Genomic DNA, 21,600 nt, shown 5'->3' on the forward strand with positions numbered 1-21,600 from the left:
GTCACTAACTGGGCTGCTTAGTGTAGTTGTGAGAAAATCACAGTTTAATCAGCAGGAGATTATCATTACAGGACTACTGGTCATGCTGCCAGGTAGTCCCAACATATTCATGAACTCTGTATAACTGCTAGATCTGCAGCAGAGAAAACGGTGATTTTTTAAAAATGACGGCAAACAGCTCAGTAAGTGACACATCACTGGAATCAGGGTCTCTGTCTCTACATTATACTGCTCTCAGATGGGGGAGAAAAAAACCTGGTGACAGATTCCCTTTAATGAGTTCATGACCTGAGACCGCTTTCCATTCCCAGATGCTGATGCGCCAACTCAACCACACAAGAAGGTGAAGATGGAAGAGACAACAATTCCTACCGACGTGTAAGAACCTTAGATGGCGGCCATGTCTAATATGCTTACCCGAAACCTGGCTGATATGATGTTGGCTTATATACCTAGTGCTTCTTAATCTGACCCCCATATCGTAATATAGTAAGATTACGATGACCACACAAGCAAACCAAAGAAATGATAATATAGGTAACATGTACACACTATCAGCTGCTTATGGCGGCCAATATGTATTGTGCTACTCATGTGAGCAACTATTTACATATCATCCATCCCCCTAAGTGAGGACAGCAACACAGAGAATAAAGCGGGTGAGACAAACAGTGCTAGATCCTAACTGGCGACCACCTGGGCAATCTGCTTATACTTGACGACCATACTAGTCAAGGGTCAACCACATCTGCACCAGGTCTGCTATGTACCGCTCTCCATTTGGGCTAGTGGGGTTTTACCTATTTGACATCAATATAGGCAAACGGTTCCCACAGACAGCCGTGACCAGGTAGGGCAATCCCTTTAAGCTATAGGACGTCACACTTGCTAGTAACTAGCGCGAGTCTCGCATCGCATCACCCGGCACGGCCTCACGCTCTCCGGAGAGGAGCATCTCAGGTGCATAGAGATACATGCAACCGACCCGTTCCTGTCAGGAGAATGTGCGACCGTGCCGGGTGATGCGATGTGAGACTCGCGCGAGTTACTAGCAAGTGTGACTCCGGCCTTAGGGAAAAAAATCAGAGCAGCAACTATAGCTGTAGATCATGGCAAGTCCCATCTTCTAATGAAGTCCTAAGTGGCACAGTGATGGCTGAGGGGGGTTAGTGTTTCTTCCCCAGCACTAATCCGGGGGGGGGGGGGGGTTCTCTTTCTCTTTTTTTCTCCCTTTTTCTTTTACTGGTCCGAAGGGGACCTCACTTTCCAAGTCTAGTCCGGGAGGACGGGGACATATTTTCCCCATGGACGTGTGTGTGTGTGTGTGTGTGTGTGTGTGTGTGTGTATCATTTGGCGCGATAGCGTCTCTTCCTCAGATCCTATCCTGCCTCACATCCTCTAACTGCACCTCCGAGGGTGTGAGGACATTTCCAATGCAATTCCTGTCTTGGTAGGACTGCCGACAGGATAAAGCTGCATTTTTTTCCTAACGATAGAAGTGTTACTGTGCTACTTAATGACTTCATTAGATTACAGGATTTGCCCTTTATACAGCCATAGTAGCGGTTTTGAACAGATATGGGACCTGACAGGATCCCTTTAAATTGTTAATGTTGGGTTTTATTTAAGAGGTCTATAGAGGATAACTCAGTAAGGACCATTGAGGGGGTAAACATACTTTCTCTGACGCCTCATTGGGGGACACAGGACCATGGGTGTTATGCTGCCTATCCATAGGAGGACACTAAGTAGATGCAAAAGCATAGCTCCTCCTCTGCAGTATACACCCCCTGGCCAGGCCAGGCAGTCTCAGTTTTAGCTTAGTGTCTGTAGGAGGTACATCTTTCAAGGTTTTGTTATTTTTTGAGGGCGACGGTTTCCTTTTGGGACCGATCTCCCACTACCATCAACGGGCTGGAACGTGAAGTGTTGTCTACACGTACCCCCTCCCGCGACGCTGGATCCTGGGCTGGACGACTGGTTCCATAGACACCGATTTTCCAAAGCCCAGGGCAGAGGCACAATTCCTCAGCCCCTCTTTGCAGGCTCTGAGTTGAATATGGCACCGTTGTGACCGGATACAGCAAGCTCACTCTGCTATTGTCACTGCCTGGATTGAAGCAGTGTTTAAGGTGAGATCCCCCCTGACTGGTTTCCCAGACAAAGGGAGAAAAGGCTGTGCAGGAAAGGCTACCAGGGCTGAATATACAGTATTTATTATCAGAAAGTCCCTGGCTAATGCAAGGAAGAGAGCCCCAGGAATCCTGAACACAGTGTTAACTTTTCCCTAGCTTGCTGGCTGGAGGAGGGGGGGAGGGGAAGTCCCTCCTGTTTGCAAACTCCTGCACATATAATTTCCTGGTGGCAGGGGGGAGGGGGTGGCTAGAGAATCACAGAGCTCAGGGACTCACGCTGTTTATTATCTGCTCTGTTTATTTGATCTAGCAGAAAAGCCTGCTGATAACCACCAGTGACAAGCTGTGTGCTGACTAGAGGGAGAGGGAGGAAAACTATCAGAAGCTCCTTTCCCGCCGTTTTTTTACTACCCACAGCGGGGGGGGCGCACACTGACTACTTCTTCTCCTCGCTCTTTTAGCGCTAAGCCCCCCCCCAGGAAAGCGTGGGAAGATCTCCAGCCATCGGCTGATTCTGGTAAGGTGCTGCTCACTGTAGCTCTGCTGAGCATTGCTCCCCCTCCTAGCATACTCCTTTCAGGAACATGCAGAATTCAAAAGGCACTAAGAGGGCTAAGGCTCACATAGTCTATTATTCAGCCTGCACTGCCTGCCACGTTGAGCTACCACGTAAACACACCTCTTCTCTCTGTGAGTTCTGTGCCCCTATAGCCCTCCAAGACCCCCCTGCCGCTACCGTCAGCCCAGAGCCTAGGGCTCCCAGCCCACTGGAATGGGCACAGTTTCTGTCCCAATCTATGGAAAAACTGTCACAGGACCTGGTGCTGGATATGCAATGTCGTCCTCCACACCCTTCTGGGTTCCTGGACGGAACGCAGCCTGAGGATACCCCTATGGAGGATCCTTCTGAGGTAATCCGGGCACATGCTTCACCGGTTGCAGGGATCAGGAAAAGAGCACACGGCCGGGTGTCTCCAGCACTCTCTCATGGCCCCCAGGGCTCTCCCTCGGGAGCACACAGGGCAGGCTCTCCCACACGCTCCACTGCTTCTGAAGAGCTGGAGGAGGGAGAATGCTGTTTGTACCAGGAGGATTCCTTGGTTTCATCCTCCCCAGATGATCAAACTGCAATAGACTCCCTTATAGCAGCAATCAACCAAACTTTGCATGTGGAGGATCCCCCATCCACTACCACTGACCATGCGGTCTCCTTTAAGAGGGCAAGGAAACACCAAAAGGTTTTCGCTGATCACCCTGAGTTTCAGGATATACTCACAAAGCAAAGGGAGAAGCCTGACAGGCGCTTCGGTAACCGAAAACTCATGGAGTCCCTGTACCCTTTTGCCTCACCTGCCCCTAAGGGCTGGGCCGATCCGCCCTCAGTCGACCCCCCCCGGTCTCCTGCCTTACCACAAAGACGCTCCTGTCTTTACCCGATGGTTCCTCCATCAAGGACCCGACAGACAGGTGGAGCACCTCGCCCGCTCTGCTTTTGAGGCTGCGGGTTCCTCCCTCTCGCCCTCCTTTGCCTCTGTGTGGGTCGCAAAGGCGATCTCGGTCTGGGCAGAATCCCTTAACACTTCGCTTGAGGAATCCCAGTTCACTCATACCTTCACAGAGGTAACAGCTCAAATTGCCGCTGCGGCGGAGTACCTCATGCAGGCCTCCATGGACGCTGCTACCTGCGCAGCGTTTGCCGCCTCAAATACCATAGCCATCCGTAGAGCTCTCTGGCTCTGACAATGGCGAGCGGACTCTGCCTCCAAGAAGTCTCTCACGGGCCTCCCCTTTTTTCCAGACCAATTGTTTGGCGAACGTCTGGACAAGCTCATTTCTGACGCCACGGGAGGAAAGAGTACCTCCCTCCCCCAGCTGAAGTCCAAGACGTCCTTCACCAGACGTCCACAGTCCTCGTTCCGCTCCTTTCGGAACTCATTTGGTTGGTCGACACCCCGTGCTGGCCACGCCACCAGCCGCGGACTACGCAGGGACCGACCACCTCAGCTCTTCCCGAAACCTACTTTGTCATGGCAGCCTAGACCGAAACAGTCCAGGACTAGGGAGACTCGGCCACAACGTTTTCCCCCCTCATGACTCCTTCGGCGCCCCGGAAGACACACTCATTGTAGGAGGTCGACTGCGGCTCTTTCAACACATCTGGGCTGCCGCCACAGACGACAAATGGGTGCGAGACCTTGTGTCTTTCGGTTACCACATAGAATTTCGGACCCGACCCCCGAGTCGGTTCTAACAGCAAGAGTGATAATACCTGTCCCAGACGACGAGAAGTTCGGGGTTTTTTATTCCAACCTCTTTATGGTCCCCAAAAAGGATGGGTCAGTTCGACCCATCCTGAACCTCAAACATCTGAACAAGCATGTGCACGTACGGATATTTAGAATGGAGTCCCTAAGATCCATTATTGCATCCATGGTCGAAGGGGAATTCCTCGCATCCATAGACTTCAAGGGTTCGTACCTGCACATACCCATCGCCCCAGATCACCAAAAGTTCCTCCGCTTTGCAATTCAGGACTCCCACTTTCAATTCGTAGCTCTACCCTTCGGCCTTGCCACCGCACCAAGGGTCTTCACCAAAGTCATGGCGGCCGCCATGAGCGTCCTTCCAGGGGAGTGGTCGTTCTCCCTTACTTGGACGACCTCCTCATCAAGGCCCCCTCCTTCCGCGACTGCTCAACCAGCGTACAGATCACTGTGGACACCCTATCCCGCTTAGGGTGGCTAGTGAATCTGGACAAATCATCCCCGGTCCCATCACGATCCATCACCTTCCTGGGCATGTCCCTGGACACCCGTCGGTGCTTGATCCTTCTCCCTCAGGACAAGGCGATCGCTCTTCAACGAGCGGTACGCTGCCTTCTACGTCCTCCGTCTCGCTCCATTCGATTCAGCATGAAAGTGCTCGGCAGGATGGTGGCGGCTATGGAAGCTGTACCCTTTGCTCAACTGCACCTCCGCCCACTGCAGCTAGCCTTCTAGTGGCCTGGGACAAGAGCCCCTTCTCCCTGGACAGACATCTTCACCTGACGCCTTCAGTCAGGTACGCACTCCGCTGGTGGCTTCGGTCCTCATCCCTATCGAAGGGGAGATACTTTCTCCCAGTGAACTGGCTGGTCCTGACCACGGACGCCAGCTAGGCTGGGGAGCAGTGTACCGGCACCACACTGCTCAAGGACGTTGGACGCCCCAGGAGTCTTCCCTACCCATAAACACCCTGGAACTCCGCGCGATCTTCCTCGCGCTCAGAGCGTTCTGCCCTCTGCTAGCGGGTCGTCAGATTCGAGTCCAATCGGACAATGCGACAGCTGTAGCCTATATCAATCGGCAGGGGGGCACCGGCAGCAAAGCGGCTTATCTGGAGGCCCACAAGATCCTCAGCTGGGCCGAATCGACGGGATCAGTGATATCAGCGGTACACATACCGGGGGTAGAGAACTGGGCAGCAGACTTTCTAAGTCGCCAAGGCCTGGCCGCCGGAGAATGGTCTCTCCACCCAGATGTGTTTCTACACATCTGCACTCGCTGGGGCACACCATACGTGGACCTAATGGGCTCAAGGTTGAATGCAAAGGTACCCGCGTTCATAGCCAGGTCACGCGACCCGCAGTCCATCGGCGCGGATGCTCTAGTCTGCTACTGGCACCACTTCCGCCTGCCTTACATATTTCCACCTCTACCCCTGCTGCCGCGGGTGATCAGGAAGATCAAGGCAGAGGGAGTCCCGGTGATACTGATAGCACTGGACTGGCCCAGGCGCGCCTGGTACGCCGAATTAGTACAAATGCTCACAGATGCACCGTGGCGCCTTCCAGACATCCCAGATTTGCTGACCCAAGGGCCCATTTCCCATCAGAATTCCAGAGCCCTGAAGCTGACGGCATGGCCATTGAGACCTGGGTATTAACAAGAGCGGGATTCTCCCCCGCGGTTATTTCCACCATGATCAGCGCCCGAAAGCCTGCTTCATCCTGCATTTACCACCGTACGTGGAAAATCTTCCTTGCATGGTGCAGGGAAACTAACGTGCAGCCTATGCCTCTGGCCATCCCCAGAATTCTCGACTTTCTACAGTCTGGCTTGCAAGCGGGGTTGGCTCTCAGTTCCCTTTTTAAAGGGCAGATCTCAGCGCTCTCAATCTTCTACCAATGCCGCCTGGCTCAAAAACCGCAAGTCAAGACCTTCCTCCAGGGCGTTTCCCATCTAGTTCCCTCGTACAAACGGCCGCTGGACCCATGGGACCTCAACCTCGTTCTGGACGATCTCCAGAGGTCTTCCTTTGAACCCCTCAAGGAATCCTCCCTTGCTCTTCTGTCCTGGAAGGTAACATTCCTGGTGGCAATTACGTCCATCAGACGGGTTTCGGAGCTAGCAGCACTCTCTTGCCGCGAGCCTTTCCTGATCTTTCACCAGGACAAGGTGGTTCTGCGCCCCCTTCCGGATTTCCTTCCAAAGGTTCCTACCCCGTTTCATTTGAACGAGGACATTGTTCTGCCTTCATTTTGTCCACACCTAGTTCATAGGGTAGAAAGGTCTCTGCATTCGTTAGACCTTGTCAGAGCTCTCAGATATTACATATCCAGGACAGCCCCCTTTAGGAAAACGGACTCTTTGTTCATCATTCCTGAGGGGCCTAAGAAGGGACAGGCAGCTTCAAAGGCGACCCTGGCTCGCTGGATTCGCTCTGCGATCCAGGAAGTCTACTGCCTGCAACTCAAGCCCATTCCTAGTGGGCTGCGGGCTCATTCCACGCGAGCAGTTGGCGCTTCGTGGGCCATTCGGCATCAGGCTTCAGTGGAACAGGTGTGTAAGGCTGCGACCTGGTCTAGCCTACATACTTTTTCAAAGCATTACAGAGTCCATACCCAGGTTTCAACTGAGGCAAATCTGGGTAGGAAAATTCTGCAAACTGCAGTAGAGCACCTCTCTCAGTAGGTGCTCCAGGCTGTCTGGGACTGGTTCCTAGTCCTTGGGTTGCGTTGTCGTCTTTTATGTTTCCCACCCATGGACTGCTGTAGGACGTCCCATGGTCCTGTGTCCCCCAATGAGGCGTCAGAGAAAAACGGATTATGTGTACTCGCCGTAAAATCGTTTTCTCTTAGCCATCATTGGGGGACACCGCACCCACCCTGTTGCCCTGCGGGGCCTTCGTTCTCTCAGTACCTTATTTGGTTTTGACTCTTCTTTTCTCATGTTCCTCTGTTGAGAAGTTTTTTTACTGCTTTTATCTCCTACTGCTTGTGTACTAAAACTGAGACTGCCTGGGCCGGCCAGGGGGTGTATACTGCAGAGGAGGAGCTATGCTTTTGCATCTACTTAGTGTCCTCCTATGGATAGGCAGCATAACAGCCATGGTCCTGTGTCCCCCAATGATGGCTAAGAGAAAACGATTTTACGGTGAGTACACAAAAATCCGGTTTTGAAAAGCTGCCCTGGGACTAGTCCAATGCGATCCCTGATCAACTTCTTTGCCCCAAACCCAATGACTGACAGGTTTCTGTATACATACACCGCAAGATCTGTCAGTCAAATGGAGCAAGGCATCGAAAAGGAGCTGGGAATCTGTCTTGGACTAGTCATCTGAGACATGCAGTCACCGGACGGCTTTTCAAAGTATGTCTTCTCTGATTCCTGAGTGGCACTACAACATAGTCAGCACGAAATATATGGTAAGCAAATAAAACTAATAGCATACAAGGAATCTGATATTTTCTAATATTGATCAATCTATGTGGTGCTCAGCCAAAAAAAATATACATTTCATGCATGTAGAGCAGAAAAATGTGGCACTCCCCACTGGTTTTGTTTAAAATAGCACAGTATTGGGACATCATGTGCAGATTGTGGAATAAAAGAATGAGCTGTTTGGCCTTTCACCATGCTTCTTCCAGCTCACCGGTGACCCAGAAGAAGCGTGATGACGGGCGAAACAGCTGTCACTTCTTTTATTCCACATCCTACACATGATGTCCCAATAAAATGCTGTTTTCAAGCAGAATAAGTGGTGAGTGCAGCATATCTTTCTGCTCTAAATGTGTGTCTTCTCTGAATTGCTGCAGTATTTCAGAGTAAAATGCACCTGGCTGCCATAGTGTCTGATACAGGCGCCTTTTGTTTGAGCAGCAGGAATCGGCTGAACAGTTCCCTTTAACTACCTGGATCTTAGATTCGCCTCTTACCCTGTGGTAATTCTTCCCTTTTCTCTCCTTTTTGTCATCATTAGACCCATTGATGAATGGCAAGGTGATACCAGCACCATGTTCTCATGTAACTTGTGCCAATATAACACCCATGACGAGCGCGAAATGCAGGTCCATTTCTATTCCTCGCAGCACAAAGAAGTATTGAACCATCTGTACATCTTCTACCCCAGACAGAGAGTGGACTTCCTTCATGTGAGACACAAGTGTTTTTGACCTTCTTCCTGCAACGCTTTTCTCTCCTGGCCTGGAAGGGGTTAACTGTGGTGTCTTTCACTTCTAGAATTACCTTTTATTTAAGAAGAGAAAAATGTCCTTGGAGCGGAAGAACAACCACCCACAGCCCTTCAAGGATAAATTTATCGGTAGGGAATGATCTTCTTGGCTTGTGTCTGGACTGTGGGGCTTTCCTTGGCAAGAGTTATTTATAGTGGGGCAAAGCAACAATCCGATTCCTTGAGCCATCTTCATGGTGGGGGGGTGGTCCCCAAAACACAGCAACCATGAGACCTGGCAGAGTGGACTTGGGTTACCTGTTGTGTTGTATGTATTCTCACCAGATACATACTGGCCGGGTATAGTAGTGCCCGGATTAGGACCGCACCGCCTGAGACACGGCATCCCAGTTTGAGTGCAGCAATTGAGGGAATGAACCGGGCAAGAAATTAGGAAAGCTTACCCCCTCCTACACAAAGCTGGGGTTAGGGATTCCTAGGAGTGAAAGGATTTTCTTTATCGCTCAAAGTAGGTTTTTGGTACTCACCGTAAAATCTTACTTGGAGCCTTCATTGGGAGACACAGCAGATTAATGGTCTCCTGTGTCCTCCCCCAATGAAGACTCCAGGAAAGAGCTTTTACGGTGAGTACCAAAAACCTACTTTATTGCTTTATTGTGGGACACAGGAGACCATCGATCTGCTGTGTCCCCCAATGAAGGCTCCAAGTAAGATTTTACGGTGAGTACCAAAAATCTACTGTATTGCTTTATTGGGGAACACAGGAGACCATTAATCTGCTGTGTCCCCCAATGAAGGCTCCAACTAAGATTTTACGGGGAGTACCAAAAACCTACTTTATTGCTTTATTGTGGGACACAGGAGACCATCGATCTGCTGTGTCCCCCAATGAAGGCTCCAAGTAAGATTTTACGATGAGTACCAAAAATCTACTGTATTGCTTTATTGGGGAACACAGGAGACCATTAATCTGTTGTGTCCTCCAATGAAGGTTCCAAAAAAGAGATTTTTACGGTGAGTACCAAAAATCTACTTTTTAAAGCGATTGCCAACCTTCTCATAGCACGGAAATCTCTGCTCTAACTGCGGGGTTTTTTTTTTCTACTTCATCTGTCTTTCAGGAATAGGTCAGGAACATTTCCTCCATCGTATTCAGGCTGCACAATGTCAGGCATGCAACGTTCTCATCCCGGATGTCCAAGAGCTTTTGAGAAAGCACATATCATCGGACGACCACCAACAGAACTGCAAGGTAAAGATCGTCTGGAATACAAAGCTGTATTCACACCCGGCAGATTTATTGCAGTAGTGTCTGCAACTGAAAATCAAATACATTCATATGAATGGAGTTATTTTTGCAACATGTTGATGGATTTCTGCACGTTGCAGTCAGATGAGTGACAGTCGCAGACATTTCTGCAGTAAATCTGCCTTATGTGAATAATCAGAGATGGTTTATTGCCAATGCACTGGTGATTCCTCACCTTGCACGTCTTCTACAGATAATTATGGATTTGCTAAATATGCAAACCATATACAACGCCTCATAGGGCTCAGCTCACGGGTTCGTTAAAGGCTGCATTGCAAATTTCTACATATTTCACAGAACGTTCTTCCTGACAAAGCAACAATTACCATAATTATCCATTAATTAAAGGATTACCCCAATTTCTGGTTCTTCGTACGCAATGAAGATTACATTTTCCAATTCTTATAAATTCTGCAAAAGCAAATATCAGCCCTGGCAAATTACCATATTTTTCGGTTTAGATGACGCACCTCAAATTTAGAAAGGGGGGAAAAAAGTGGGAGGGGGGGGGGGGGGGGGGGGAGTCCCTCGCTGTTTGAAGAGAATCCTGCACAGATAATTTCTTCAGCGCTCTATTGGGAGACCCAGACGATTGACGATTGGGGGTATAGCTACTGCCCTCCGGAGGCCACACAAAGCACTACACTAAAAAGTGCAAGGCCCCTCCCCTTCTGGCTATACCCCCCCGTGATATCACGGGTTCTCCAGTTTTAGCTTTGTGTGCGAAGGAGGTCAGACATCCATGCATAGCTCCACAGATTTTAGTCAGCAGTAGCTGCTGACTATGTCGGATGGAAGAAAAGAGGGCCCATATAGGGCCCCCAGCATGCTCCCTTCTCACCCGTGGATGGTGTTGTAAGGTTGAGGTACTTATTGCTAGTACAGAGGCCGGAGCCCACATGCTGTTTTCCTTCCCCATCCCCATGAGGGGCTCTGGGTGAAGTGGGATCTTACCGGTCTCCAGGCACAGAGACCGAGCTCCATCCACAGACCCAAAAGAACCTGCTGGATATGGAGCTGAGTATCGTCAGGGACAGGGCCCTGCTACATCAAGGTACTCTGTGTTCCCATGCACATCGCGCCCACACACACCAGCATTGCTGGGAGTGTTAGTGCGCCGGGGACAACAGCGCGGAGCGCTGGTGCTATTATTCACTGCAGCTTTGCTGAGTGAATTTATGTATTGAAAACGGCCGCGCCAGCCGCTGCTGGTTGTTTTTTACATTGTGGCGCGGCTGGGACTTGTGGTGCGCCGGGGGACTTCGGCGTCGGCCGTGCACATAGGACGGCCGCGCTTATTACTAGAGTCCCCGGCTTTGCGGCCTAGTTTTCGTTTCGTTCCCGCCCCAGCCCTGCCAGTCAGAGGAGGGGCGGGACGCTGTACAGTAGCTCAGCGCAGGGAGCTGGAGTCTGCTTTGCATTCTCCAGCCCCCTCTCACTGAACACAGTGAGACGCCGGGTTCCCGCTCTTGGCTGGGGCTCGCCCACGGCCCGCCCCTCTGCACAGGACGGGGAAGAGAAGCCGGCAGCCATTATGGTTTCCACTCTGGGAGAACGGAACCAGTCACAGGTTTTTGGGCGACCTCACACCCGCTCTTGTGCGGGCGGTAAGCAACTGACACCACTAATGCTGAAGTGGGTTTTTGGGCTGTGTGCTGATATGCTATGCACTGTACTGTACTGTCGCTATTCTGGGCAACAGCAGCAAATAAGCAATGCTGCTGAGGCACAAGCTTTCAATGCTTCGTCGTTTGCATGTGCTGCAGTGTTTACTGTCAGATTGGGCAACAGCAGCAGTAGAGCAATTTGTGCTAAGGCACAAGCTTTCAATGCTGCTTCGCTTGCATGTGCTGCACGGTTTATTGTTATGCTATACATTCACTGTATGTCGCTATTCTTGGCTAATGCGCCCAGATAAACAGACAAAAGCAGCAGTAGAGCAATGGTGCTACGGCACAAGTTTTCAATGCTGCTTGACTTGCATTGGCTGCAGTGTTTACTGTCATGCTTGTATGCTATACATTCACTGTATGTCGCTATCCTTGGCTAATGTTCCTGGATAAATAGACAACAGCAGCAGAAAGGCTAGGGTGCTAACGCGCAAGCTTTCAATGCTGCTTGGATTGCATGGGCTGCAGTGTTTACTGTCAGGCTTGTATGCTATACATTCACTGTATGTCGCTATCCTTGTCTCATGCTCCTAGATAAATAGACAACAGCAGCAGAAGAGCAAATGTGCCAAGCCACAAGTTTTCAATGCTGCGTGTACTACATGTGCTGAAGTGTTTATTTGTACTTCATGCTTGTATGACTATTCACTGTACGGTCGCTATCCTTGGCTAGGCTCTTAGATAGCTAGACAACAACAGCAGAAAAAGACAAGTTGCCAATGCACGGGCTTTCTATGCTGCTTGTACTGCATGTCATACGGTTTCAGGACCCCCAGTGCGTGCAATTGCTCAACCGGGGTCTCTGCTATATGTGGCCAAAGGAACCACCTGTGATCTCTGTCCAGAGACAGGGACGAAGTTGCAGTTTTTCCGCTGATATATTGTCTGTGACTATGACAGACATCTTACAGACTTTGCACCCCAAGCAGACCGTGGGCAATATGGTTGCAATGACCCTGGCCGCCCTGATCTGGAGCATCTCAAGGCGCCAGAGTGATTCCAGGCATCCCAGAGAGCAGGCATCCGACACGGTCGACAGTCCCAGATGGCCTAAGCGGGCTCGCTGGCATTAGTCCTCGACTACATCACTGGGCAAGGTCCCAGCTGGAGTACTCTCTGTACGATGAGGCAGACGTAGCTGTTCAGGACTCTGTTCCTGAGACCGCTCTCAATCCGGATACACCGGATGGTGACGCTATAGTGAATAATCTTATTGCGTCCATCAACGAAAGGTTGGGTATTTCTCCCTCAACTCCTCCAGTGGAGGGGTCAGCTTCACAGCAAGAGAAATCTCTATATATTGAGTACTTGTTTAGCACTCTGACTCCAGAGACGCAGTCCAGAAACGACACGCTTATCACGATAAGCGTTTCTCCGACCGTATTAATGAGACACGTGTCGCTCCCCCTGACGTGGTCAAGCGCTAGACCCAGTATCCAAATGTGGATCCCCCAATCTCCATGCTTGCAGCTAGATCTATAGTTGTAGTGGTGGATAGGACTTCACTTCAAAATGCCATTGACAGGCAGATTGGCCTCTGGTTGCAATCTGTCTATGAAGCTATCGGCAGGTCGGCTGCTCCGGCAGTCGCAGCCGTGAAGGCACTCCAAGCTATTTCAGCTAGTATTGCGCAGAGGGTCGCTGTCACAGGTACTCTCGGTCCCAGCAGCGTCTTTAACTCGCAATGTCGGCATGGCGAATCATGCTGTTATTGCTGTCCGAGACTCTACGAGCCGGACGTCAGTGGCATCCGCCAACTCCGTGTTTTTACGCAGAGGCTAGTAGTTGAGAGATTGGAACAGAGGCTGCTTCCAACGAAGTGCTTAACCAGGTTGCCTTTATCTAGTGATAGTCTGTTGGTAAGGGTTGAATGAAATCATTCAACTATCCAAGACGACTCAAAAAGCCCAGAAGGGCATAGATTCCTAGCGGGCTCAATTCACGCCCGGGGAAGGCAGCCGGAGGATCCGCTACCAAAGCGTTTTTCCTCATAATTTTCAGCCCTCTCACTCCGCAACCGCGGGGGGGGCAGACTCCCCCGCTTTAGCGGCATTTACCTACCGCAGGTTGAGGGCCTGTGAGTGAGAGTCAGTTTGTTTTCAAACTACCGCACCGACCGAGCCGAGGCTCTTCTGCAGGCGGAAAGAGCGGTAATCCCTGTTCCTCTTCAGGAACCAGATACGCATTTTGCCCCGACCTGGTCGTGGTGCCAAAATAGGACGGCTCCTTCCGTCCCGTTCTGGACTTTATACTGCTTAACGAGCACGTGAAAACCAGGCGGTTCCGGATGGCATCACTCCGCTCCGTCATTGCCTCTCTGTCTCAAGGAGTTTTCCTAGCTTCAATAGACATCAGGATGCTTATCTACACGTGCCGATTGCTCCGAGGCACCGGCGTTGGCTACGATTCGTTATTAAAGACGAGAATATTTCGTTTCGTAGCCATACCCTTTGGCTGGCGACAGCCCCACGGGTGTTCACCAAGTTCGTGGCAGCAGAGGGAGCAGTCCCGCGCTCTCACGGTCACTCTGTGATCCTTTACTTGGGCAATCTACTGGTCAAGGCACTTTCCTTTACAAGCATGCCAACACAACCTGAACATGGCGCTGGACCCTTCCCAGAGTTTCGGGTGGGTCTTCAACTTTTCAAGGTTGAACCCAATCGCTGGCATCTCCTGGAGAGTTTTCACACTCTCTCAGCGATAGTGAAGCTTCCGCTGGACAAACAGCGTTCACTACAGACGAGGGGACAGTCTCTCCTTCAAGGAGGCGCCTCATCCAGAGGCGAGTTTTAGCTTTTCCAGACGGTCAAAGACCATCTTCAGAGGAGTCCACTCTTCAACTCAGTGGTCTGGAGCTCTGGGCAGTGTATCTTGCACTGCAAGCCTTCCTGCAGTGGCTGGAATGCAAATAGATCCGAATTCAGTCGGACTATCCACAGCGGTGGTATACACCAACCACCAAGGCGGACTACGCAGTCGACAAGACTCCCAAGAGGTCCGGCGGATTCTGCTATGGGTAGAAGACAGAGCATACACCATATCAGCTGTTCACATCCCGGGCGTACGACACTAGGAAGCAGACTTCCTCAGTCGCCAGGGCGTGGACGCAGGGGAATGGGCTCTGCACCCGTTTGTTTGCAAGAATTCTGTAGACGCAGGATGAAGACGGACGTCGACGTCATGGCTTCTCGGCAACAACAAGGTCCCGATTTTCATGACGCGGTCTTACGATCAAAGAGCTCTGGCGACAGGCGCCTTGGCTCAGGATTGGTCACAGTTCCAGCTACCGATTGCTGCCACACCATCCTCGTCGCCCCAGACTGGCCGGGGAGGTCGTGGTACCGTGATCTGTGGCATCTCACCGTCGGTCGACCGTGAGCACGACGTCATTGCCACCATGAGACGGGCTAGCCAGCCGCGGTCTGCCAAGATCTACCACAACTCGTGGAAGATATTCTTATCTTAGTGTTCTGCTCAGGGAGGGTCTCCCTGGCCATCGGCATTGCCTACTTTGCCTTCCCTCCTGCAATCTGGTTGGGAAAGAGGTTGGTCGCTCGGCTCCCTTTAAGGGCAAGTCTCGGCACTATCCGTGTTCTTTTCAGAAGCGTCTAGCACGTCTTCCTAAGGTGCGCACGTTACTACAGGGGGTTTGTCATATTGTGCCCCCGTACAAGCGGCCGTTAGATCCATGGGATCTGAACAGGGTACTAGTTGCTCTCCAGAAGCCGCATTTCGAGCCTCTGAGGGAAGTTTCCCTTTCGCGCCTGTCACAGAAAGTGGCCTTTCTGGTTGCGATCACGTCGCTTCGGCGAGTGTCTAAGCTGGCGGCTCTGTCATTCAAGGCTCCCTTCCTAGTGTTCCACCAGGACAAGGTAGTGCTGCGCCCTATTCAGGAGTTTCTCCCTAAGGTTGTATCCGCGTTTCTTCTTAATCGGGATATACCCTTTCCTTCCTTTTGTTCTCATCCGGTTCTCCGGTATGAAAAGGATTTACAGTTGTTAGTTCTGGTGAGAGCACTCAGAATCTACATTTCCCGCACGGCGCCCATGCGCCGCTCTGATGCATTTTTTGTCCTTGTCGCTGGTACGCGCAAGGGGTTGCAGGTTTCTAAAGCCACCATGGCTCGATGGATCAAAGAACCAATTCTTGAAGACTACCGTTCTGCGGGGCTTCCGGTTCCTTCAGGGCTGAAGGTCCATTCTACCAGAGCCGTAGGTGCGTTTTGGGCATTACGACACCAGGCTACGGCTCAACAGGTGTGCCAGGCAGCTACCTGGTCGAGCCTGCACATTTTTCACCAAACATTATCAGGTGCATACCTATGCTTCGGCGGACGCCAGCCTAGGTAGAAGAGCCCTGCAGGTGGCAGTGGCTTCCCCATAGGGGAGGGCTGTCTTGCAGCTCTAACATGAGGTATTTCTTTACCCACCCAGGGACAGCTTTTGGACGTCCCAATCGTCTGGGTCTCCCAATAGAGCGCTGAAGAAGAAGGGAATTTTGTTACTTACCGTAAATTCCTTTTCTTCTAGCTCTTATTGGGAGACCCAGCACCCGCCCTGTTGTCCTTCGGGATTTTTTTGTTGTTTGCGGGTACACATGTTGTTCATGTTGAACGGTTTTTCAGTTCTCCGATGTTACTCGGAGTTAATTTGTTTAAACCAGTTATTGGCTTTCCTCCTTCTTGCTTTGGCACTAAAACTGGAGAACCCGTGATATCACGGGGGGGTATAGCCAGAAGGGGAGGGGCCTTGCACTTTTTAGTGTAGTGCTTTGTGTGGCCTCCGGAGGGCAGTAGCTATACCCCCAATCGTCAATCGTCTGGGTCTCCCAATAAGAGCTAGAAGAAAAGGAATTTACGGTAAGTAACAAAATTCCCTTCTTACCGGTGGTGGGGGGAGGGCCCAGAGCTCAGGAACTCACACTGTTTGTTTATTTGCTCTGTTTATTTGCTTTAGCTGCGTGCTCTGATTGCAGTAAAGACGGCATGGCAGAGATTATCCTCCGGTGATGAGCTGTGTGCTGACTGGAGGGAGATGTCACAGAAGCTCCCCCGGACAGCAGGGGGGGCACACTGACTTATTCTTGGCGCTCTTTTAGCTCTAAGCCCCGTCCTCCACACCCTTCTGGGCCCCTGGACGGATCGCAGTCTGAGGATACCCCTATGGAGGATCCTTCTGAGGTAATCCGGGCACATGCTTCACCGGTTGCAGGGATCAGGAAAAGAGCACACGGCCGGGTGTCTCCAGCACTCTCTCATGGCCCCCAGGGCTCTCCCTCGGCAGCACACAGGGCAGGCTCTCCCACACGCTCCACGGCTTCTGAAGAGCTGGAGGAGGGAGAATGCTGTTTGTACCAAGAGGATTCCTTGGTTTCATCCTCCCCAGATGATCAAACTGCAATAGACTCCCTTATAGCAGCAATCAACCAAACTCTGCATGTGGAGGATCCCCCATCCACTACCACTGACTATGCGGTCTCCTTTAAGAGGGCAAGAAAACTACAAAAGGTTTTCGCTGATCACCCAGAGTTTCAGGATATCCTCACAAAGCAAAGGGAGAAGCCTGACAGGCGCTTCGGTAACCGAAAACTCATGGAGTCCCGGTACCCTTTTGCCTCACCTGCCCCTAAGGGCGAGGCCGATCCGCCCTCGGTAGACCCCCCGGCTCCCGCCTTGCCACAAAGAAGCTCCTATCTTTACCCGATGGTTCCTCCATCAAGGACCCGACAGACAGGTGGAGCACCTCGCCCGCTCTGCTTTTGAGGCTGCGGGTTCCTCCCTCTCGCCCTCCTTTGCCTCTGGGTCGTAAAGGCGATCTCTGTCTGGGCAGAATCCCTTAACACTTCGCTTGAGGAATCCCAGTTCACTCATACCTTCACAGAGGTAACAGGTCAAATTGCCGCTGCGGCAGAGTACCTCATGCAGGCCTCCATGGACGCTGCTACCTGCGCAGCGTTTGCCGCCTCAAATACCATAGCCATCTGTAGAGCTCTCTTGCTCCGACAATGGCGAGCAGACTCTGCCTCCAAGAAGTGTCTCACGGGCCTTCCCTTTTTTCCAGACCGATTGTTTGGCGAACGTCTGGACAAGCTCATTTCTGACACCACGGGAGGAAAGAGTACTCCCTCCCCCAGCTGAAGTCCAGGACGACCTTCACCAGACGTCCACAGTCCTCGTTCCGCTCCTTTCGGAACTCATTTGGGTGGTCGACATCCCGTGCTGTCGCCGCCACCAGCCGCGGACTACGCAGGGACCGACCTTCTCAGCTCTCCCCGAAATCCGCTTCGTCATGGCAGCCTAGACCGAAACAGTCCAGGACTAGGGAGACTCGGCCACGACTTTTTTCCTCCTCATGACTCCTTCGGCGCCCCGGAAGACACACTCACTGTAGGAGGTCGACTGCGGCTCTTTCAACACATCTGGGCTGCCGCCACAGACGACAAATGGGTGCGAGACCTTGTGTCTTCCGGTTACCACATAGAACCGACTCGGGTCTAAAATTCTTTCTCTCAAACCCCCCAAAGTCTCAAACGACGCAAAGCTTTTTTCTCAGCAATCCACTCGCTCCAAACAGCAGGAGTGATAATACCTGTCCCGGACGACGAGAAGTTCAGAGGTTTTTATTCCAACCTCTTTGTGGTCCCCAAAAAGGATGGGTCAGTTCGACCCATCCTGGACCTCAAACATCTGAACAAACATGTGCACGTACGGAGATTCAGAATGGAGTCCCTAAGGTCCATTATTGCATCCATGGTCGAAGGGGAATTCCTCGCCTCCATAGACATCAAGGACGCGTACCTGCACATACCCATCGCCCCAGATCACCATAAGTTCCTCCTTTCGCAGTTCAGGACTCCCACTTTCAATTCGTAGCTTTACCCTTCGGCCTTGCCACCGCACCAAGGGTCTTCACCAAAGTCATGGCGGCCGCCATGAGCGTCCTTCATGCCAGGGGAGTAGTCGTTGTCCCTTACTTGGACGACCTCCTCATCAAGGCCCCCTCCTTCCGCGACTGCTCAACCAGCGTACAGATCACTGTGTACACACTATCCCGCTTAGGGTGGCTAGTGAATCTAGATAAATCATCCCCGATCCCATCACGATCCATCACCTTCCTGGGCATGTCCCTGGACACCCGTCGAGGCTTGATCTACCTCCCCCTGGACAAGGCGATCGCTCTTCAACGAGTGGTATGCTGCCTTCTACGTCCTCCGTCTCGCTCCATTCGATTCAGCATGAAGGTACTCGGCAGGATGGTGGCGGCTATGGAAGCAGTACCCTTTGCTCAACTGCACCTCCGCCCACTGCAGCTAGCCCTTCTAGCGGCCTGAGACAAGAGCCCCTTCTCCCTGGACAGACCTCTTCACCTGACGCCTTCAGTCAGGTATGCACTCCGCTGGTGGCTTCGGTCCTCATCCCTATCAAAGGGGAGATCTTTTCTCCCAGTGAACTGGCTGGTCCTGACCACGGACGCCAGCCTCCTAGGCTGGGGAGCAGTGTACCGGCACCACATTGCTCAAGGACGTTGGACGCCCCAGGAGTCTTTCCTACCCATAAACATCCTGGAAATCCGCGCAATCTTCCTCACGCTCAGGGCGTTCTGCCCTCTGCTAGCGGGTCATCAGATTAGAGTCCAATCGGACAACGCAACAGCTGTAGCCTATATCAAGGGGCAGGGGGGCACACGCAGCAAAGCGGCTTATCTGGAGGCCCACAAGATTCTCAGCTGGGCTGAATCGACGGGGTCAGTGATATCAGCGGTACACATACTAGGGGTAGAGAACTGGACAGCAGACTTTCTAAGTCGCCAAGGCCTGACCGCCGGAGAATGGTCTCTCCAACCAGAAGTGTTTACACATCTGCACTCGCTTGGGCACACCAGACGTGGATCTAATGGCCTCAAGGTTGAACGCAAAGGTACCCGCGTTCATAGCCAGGTCATGCGACCCGCAGTCTATCGGCGCGGATGCTCTAGTCTGCTCCTGGCACCAATTCCGGCCTGCCTTACATATTTCCACCTCCTACCCCTGCTGCCGCGGGTAATCTGGAAGATCAAGGCAGAGGGAGTCCCGGTGATAGCACCGGACTGGCCCAGGCGCGTCTGGTACGCCGAATTAGTACAAATGCTCGCAGACGTACCGTGGCGCCTTCCAGACATCCCAGACTTGCTGACCCAAGGGCCCATTTCCCATCAGAACTCCAGAGCCCTGAAGCTGACGGCATGGCCATTGAGACCTGGGTATTAACAAGAGCGGGATTCTCCCCTGCGGTTATTTCCACCATGATCAGCACCTGAAAGCCTGCTTCATCCCGCATTTACCACCATACGTGTAAAATCTTCCTTGCATGGTGCAGGGAAACTAACGTGCAGCCTATGCCTCTGGCCATCCCCAGAATTCTCGACTTTCTACAGTCTGGCTTGCAAGCGGGGTTGGCTCTCAGTTCCCTTTTTAAAGGGCAGATCTCAGCGCTCTCAATCTTCTACCAATGCCGCCTGGCTCAAAAACCGCAAGTCAAGACCTTCCTCCAGGGCGTTTCCCATCTAGTTCCCCCGTACAAACGGCCGCTGGACCCATGGGACCTCAATCGCGTTCTGGACGGTCTCCAGAGGTCTCCCTTTGAACCTCTCAAGGAATCCTCCCTTGCTCTTCTGTCCTGGAAGGTAACATTCCTGGTGGCAATTACATCCATCAGACGGGTTTCGGAGCTGGCAGCAGTCTCTTGCCGCGAGCCTTTTCTGATCTTTCACCAGGACAAGGTGGTTCTGCACCCCCTTCCGGATTTTCTTCCAAAGGTTCCTACCCCGGTTCATTTGAACGAGGACATTGTTCTGCCTTCATTTTGTCCACACCCAGTTCATAGGGTGGAAAGGTCTCTGCATTCGTTAGACCTCGTCAGAGCTCTCAGATATTACATATCCAGGACTGCTCCCTTTAGGAAAACGGACTCTTTGTTTGTCATTCCTGAGGAGCCTAAGAAGGGACAGGCAGCTTCAAAGGCGACTCTGGCTCGCTGGATTCGCTCTGCGATCCAGGAAGTCTACCACTTGCAACTCAAGCCCATTCCTAGTGGGCTGCGGGCTCATTCCACGTGAGCAGTTGGCGCTTCGTGGGCCATTCGGCATCAGGCTTCAGTGGAACAGGTGTGTAAGGCTGCAACTTGGTCTAGCCTACATACGTTTTCAAAGCATTACAGAGTCCATACCCAGGTTTCAGCTGAGGCGAATCTGGGTAGGAAAATTCTGCAAACGGCAGTAGAGCACCTCTCTCAGTAGGTGCTCCAGGCTGTCTGGGACTGGTTCCTAGTCCTTGGGTTGCGTTGTCTTGTTTTTATTTTTCCCACCCATGGACTGCTTTAGGACGTCCCATGGTCCTGTGTCCCCCAATGAGGCGTCAGAGAAAAACGGATTTTTGTGTACTCACCATAAAATCGTTTCTCTTAGCTATCATTGGGGGACACAGCACCCACCCTGTTGCCCTGTTGGGCCTTGGTTCTCTCAGTACCTTATTTGGTTATGACTCTTCTTTTCTCATGTTCCTCTGAGAAGTTTTTACTGGTTTTTCCTCCTACTGCTTGTGTACTAAAACTGAGGTTGCCTGGCCCGGCCAGGGGGTGTATACTGCAGAGGAGGAGCTATGCTTTTGCATCTACTTAGTGTCCTCCTATGGATAGGCAACATAACACCCATGGTCCTGTATCCCCCAATGATGGCTAAGACAAAACTATTTTACGGTGAGTACACAAAAATCCATTTTTTTTCATATAGCGAATCTTTTGCAGACAATGACTGCTGAAGTTTGGGAATCATAGACGTCACCAAACGCTGGGTATACTCCTGTGTGATGCTCTGCCGGCCTTTACTGCCGCTGATTTTCAGTTGTTGCTCATTTATGGGCCTTTCTGCCTTTAAAGGGGATACTTGGACCACCCCTTTTTACTCCCCTTGTTCACTCCGTAAAAGTAAGCCTATACTTCCCTCCAGTGCGCGTCCAGTTCTAGTGATGTCTAAAGCAGTGTTCCTAAGGCCCAAGTAA

General features: G+C 51.7%; 1 protein-coding gene across 6 annotated transcripts in view; it reads left to right on the forward strand.

The window, feature by feature from the left end:
- LOC142304199 (uncharacterized) overlaps positions 1-21,600 on the forward strand; it is a 111,868-nt gene that overhangs the window by 79,200 nt on the left and 11,068 nt on the right. For all 6 annotated transcript variants that reach the window (XM_075346352.1, XM_075346354.1, XM_075346356.1 and 3 more), the window contains 4 exons: positions 312-378; positions 8,377-8,548; positions 8,637-8,718; positions 9,711-9,841. In XM_075346352.1, the coding sequence (XP_075202467.1) occupies positions 312-378; positions 8,377-8,548; positions 8,637-8,718; positions 9,711-9,841 (452 nt within the window). The remainder of the gene's footprint in view (positions 1-311; positions 379-8,376; positions 8,549-8,636; positions 8,719-9,710; positions 9,842-21,600) is intronic.

This window comes from Anomaloglossus baeobatrachus, chromosome 4 (assembly GCF_048569485.1).
Source record: "Anomaloglossus baeobatrachus isolate aAnoBae1 chromosome 4, aAnoBae1.hap1, whole genome shotgun sequence".
Taxonomy (NCBI): domain Eukaryota; kingdom Metazoa; phylum Chordata; class Amphibia; order Anura; family Aromobatidae; genus Anomaloglossus; species Anomaloglossus baeobatrachus.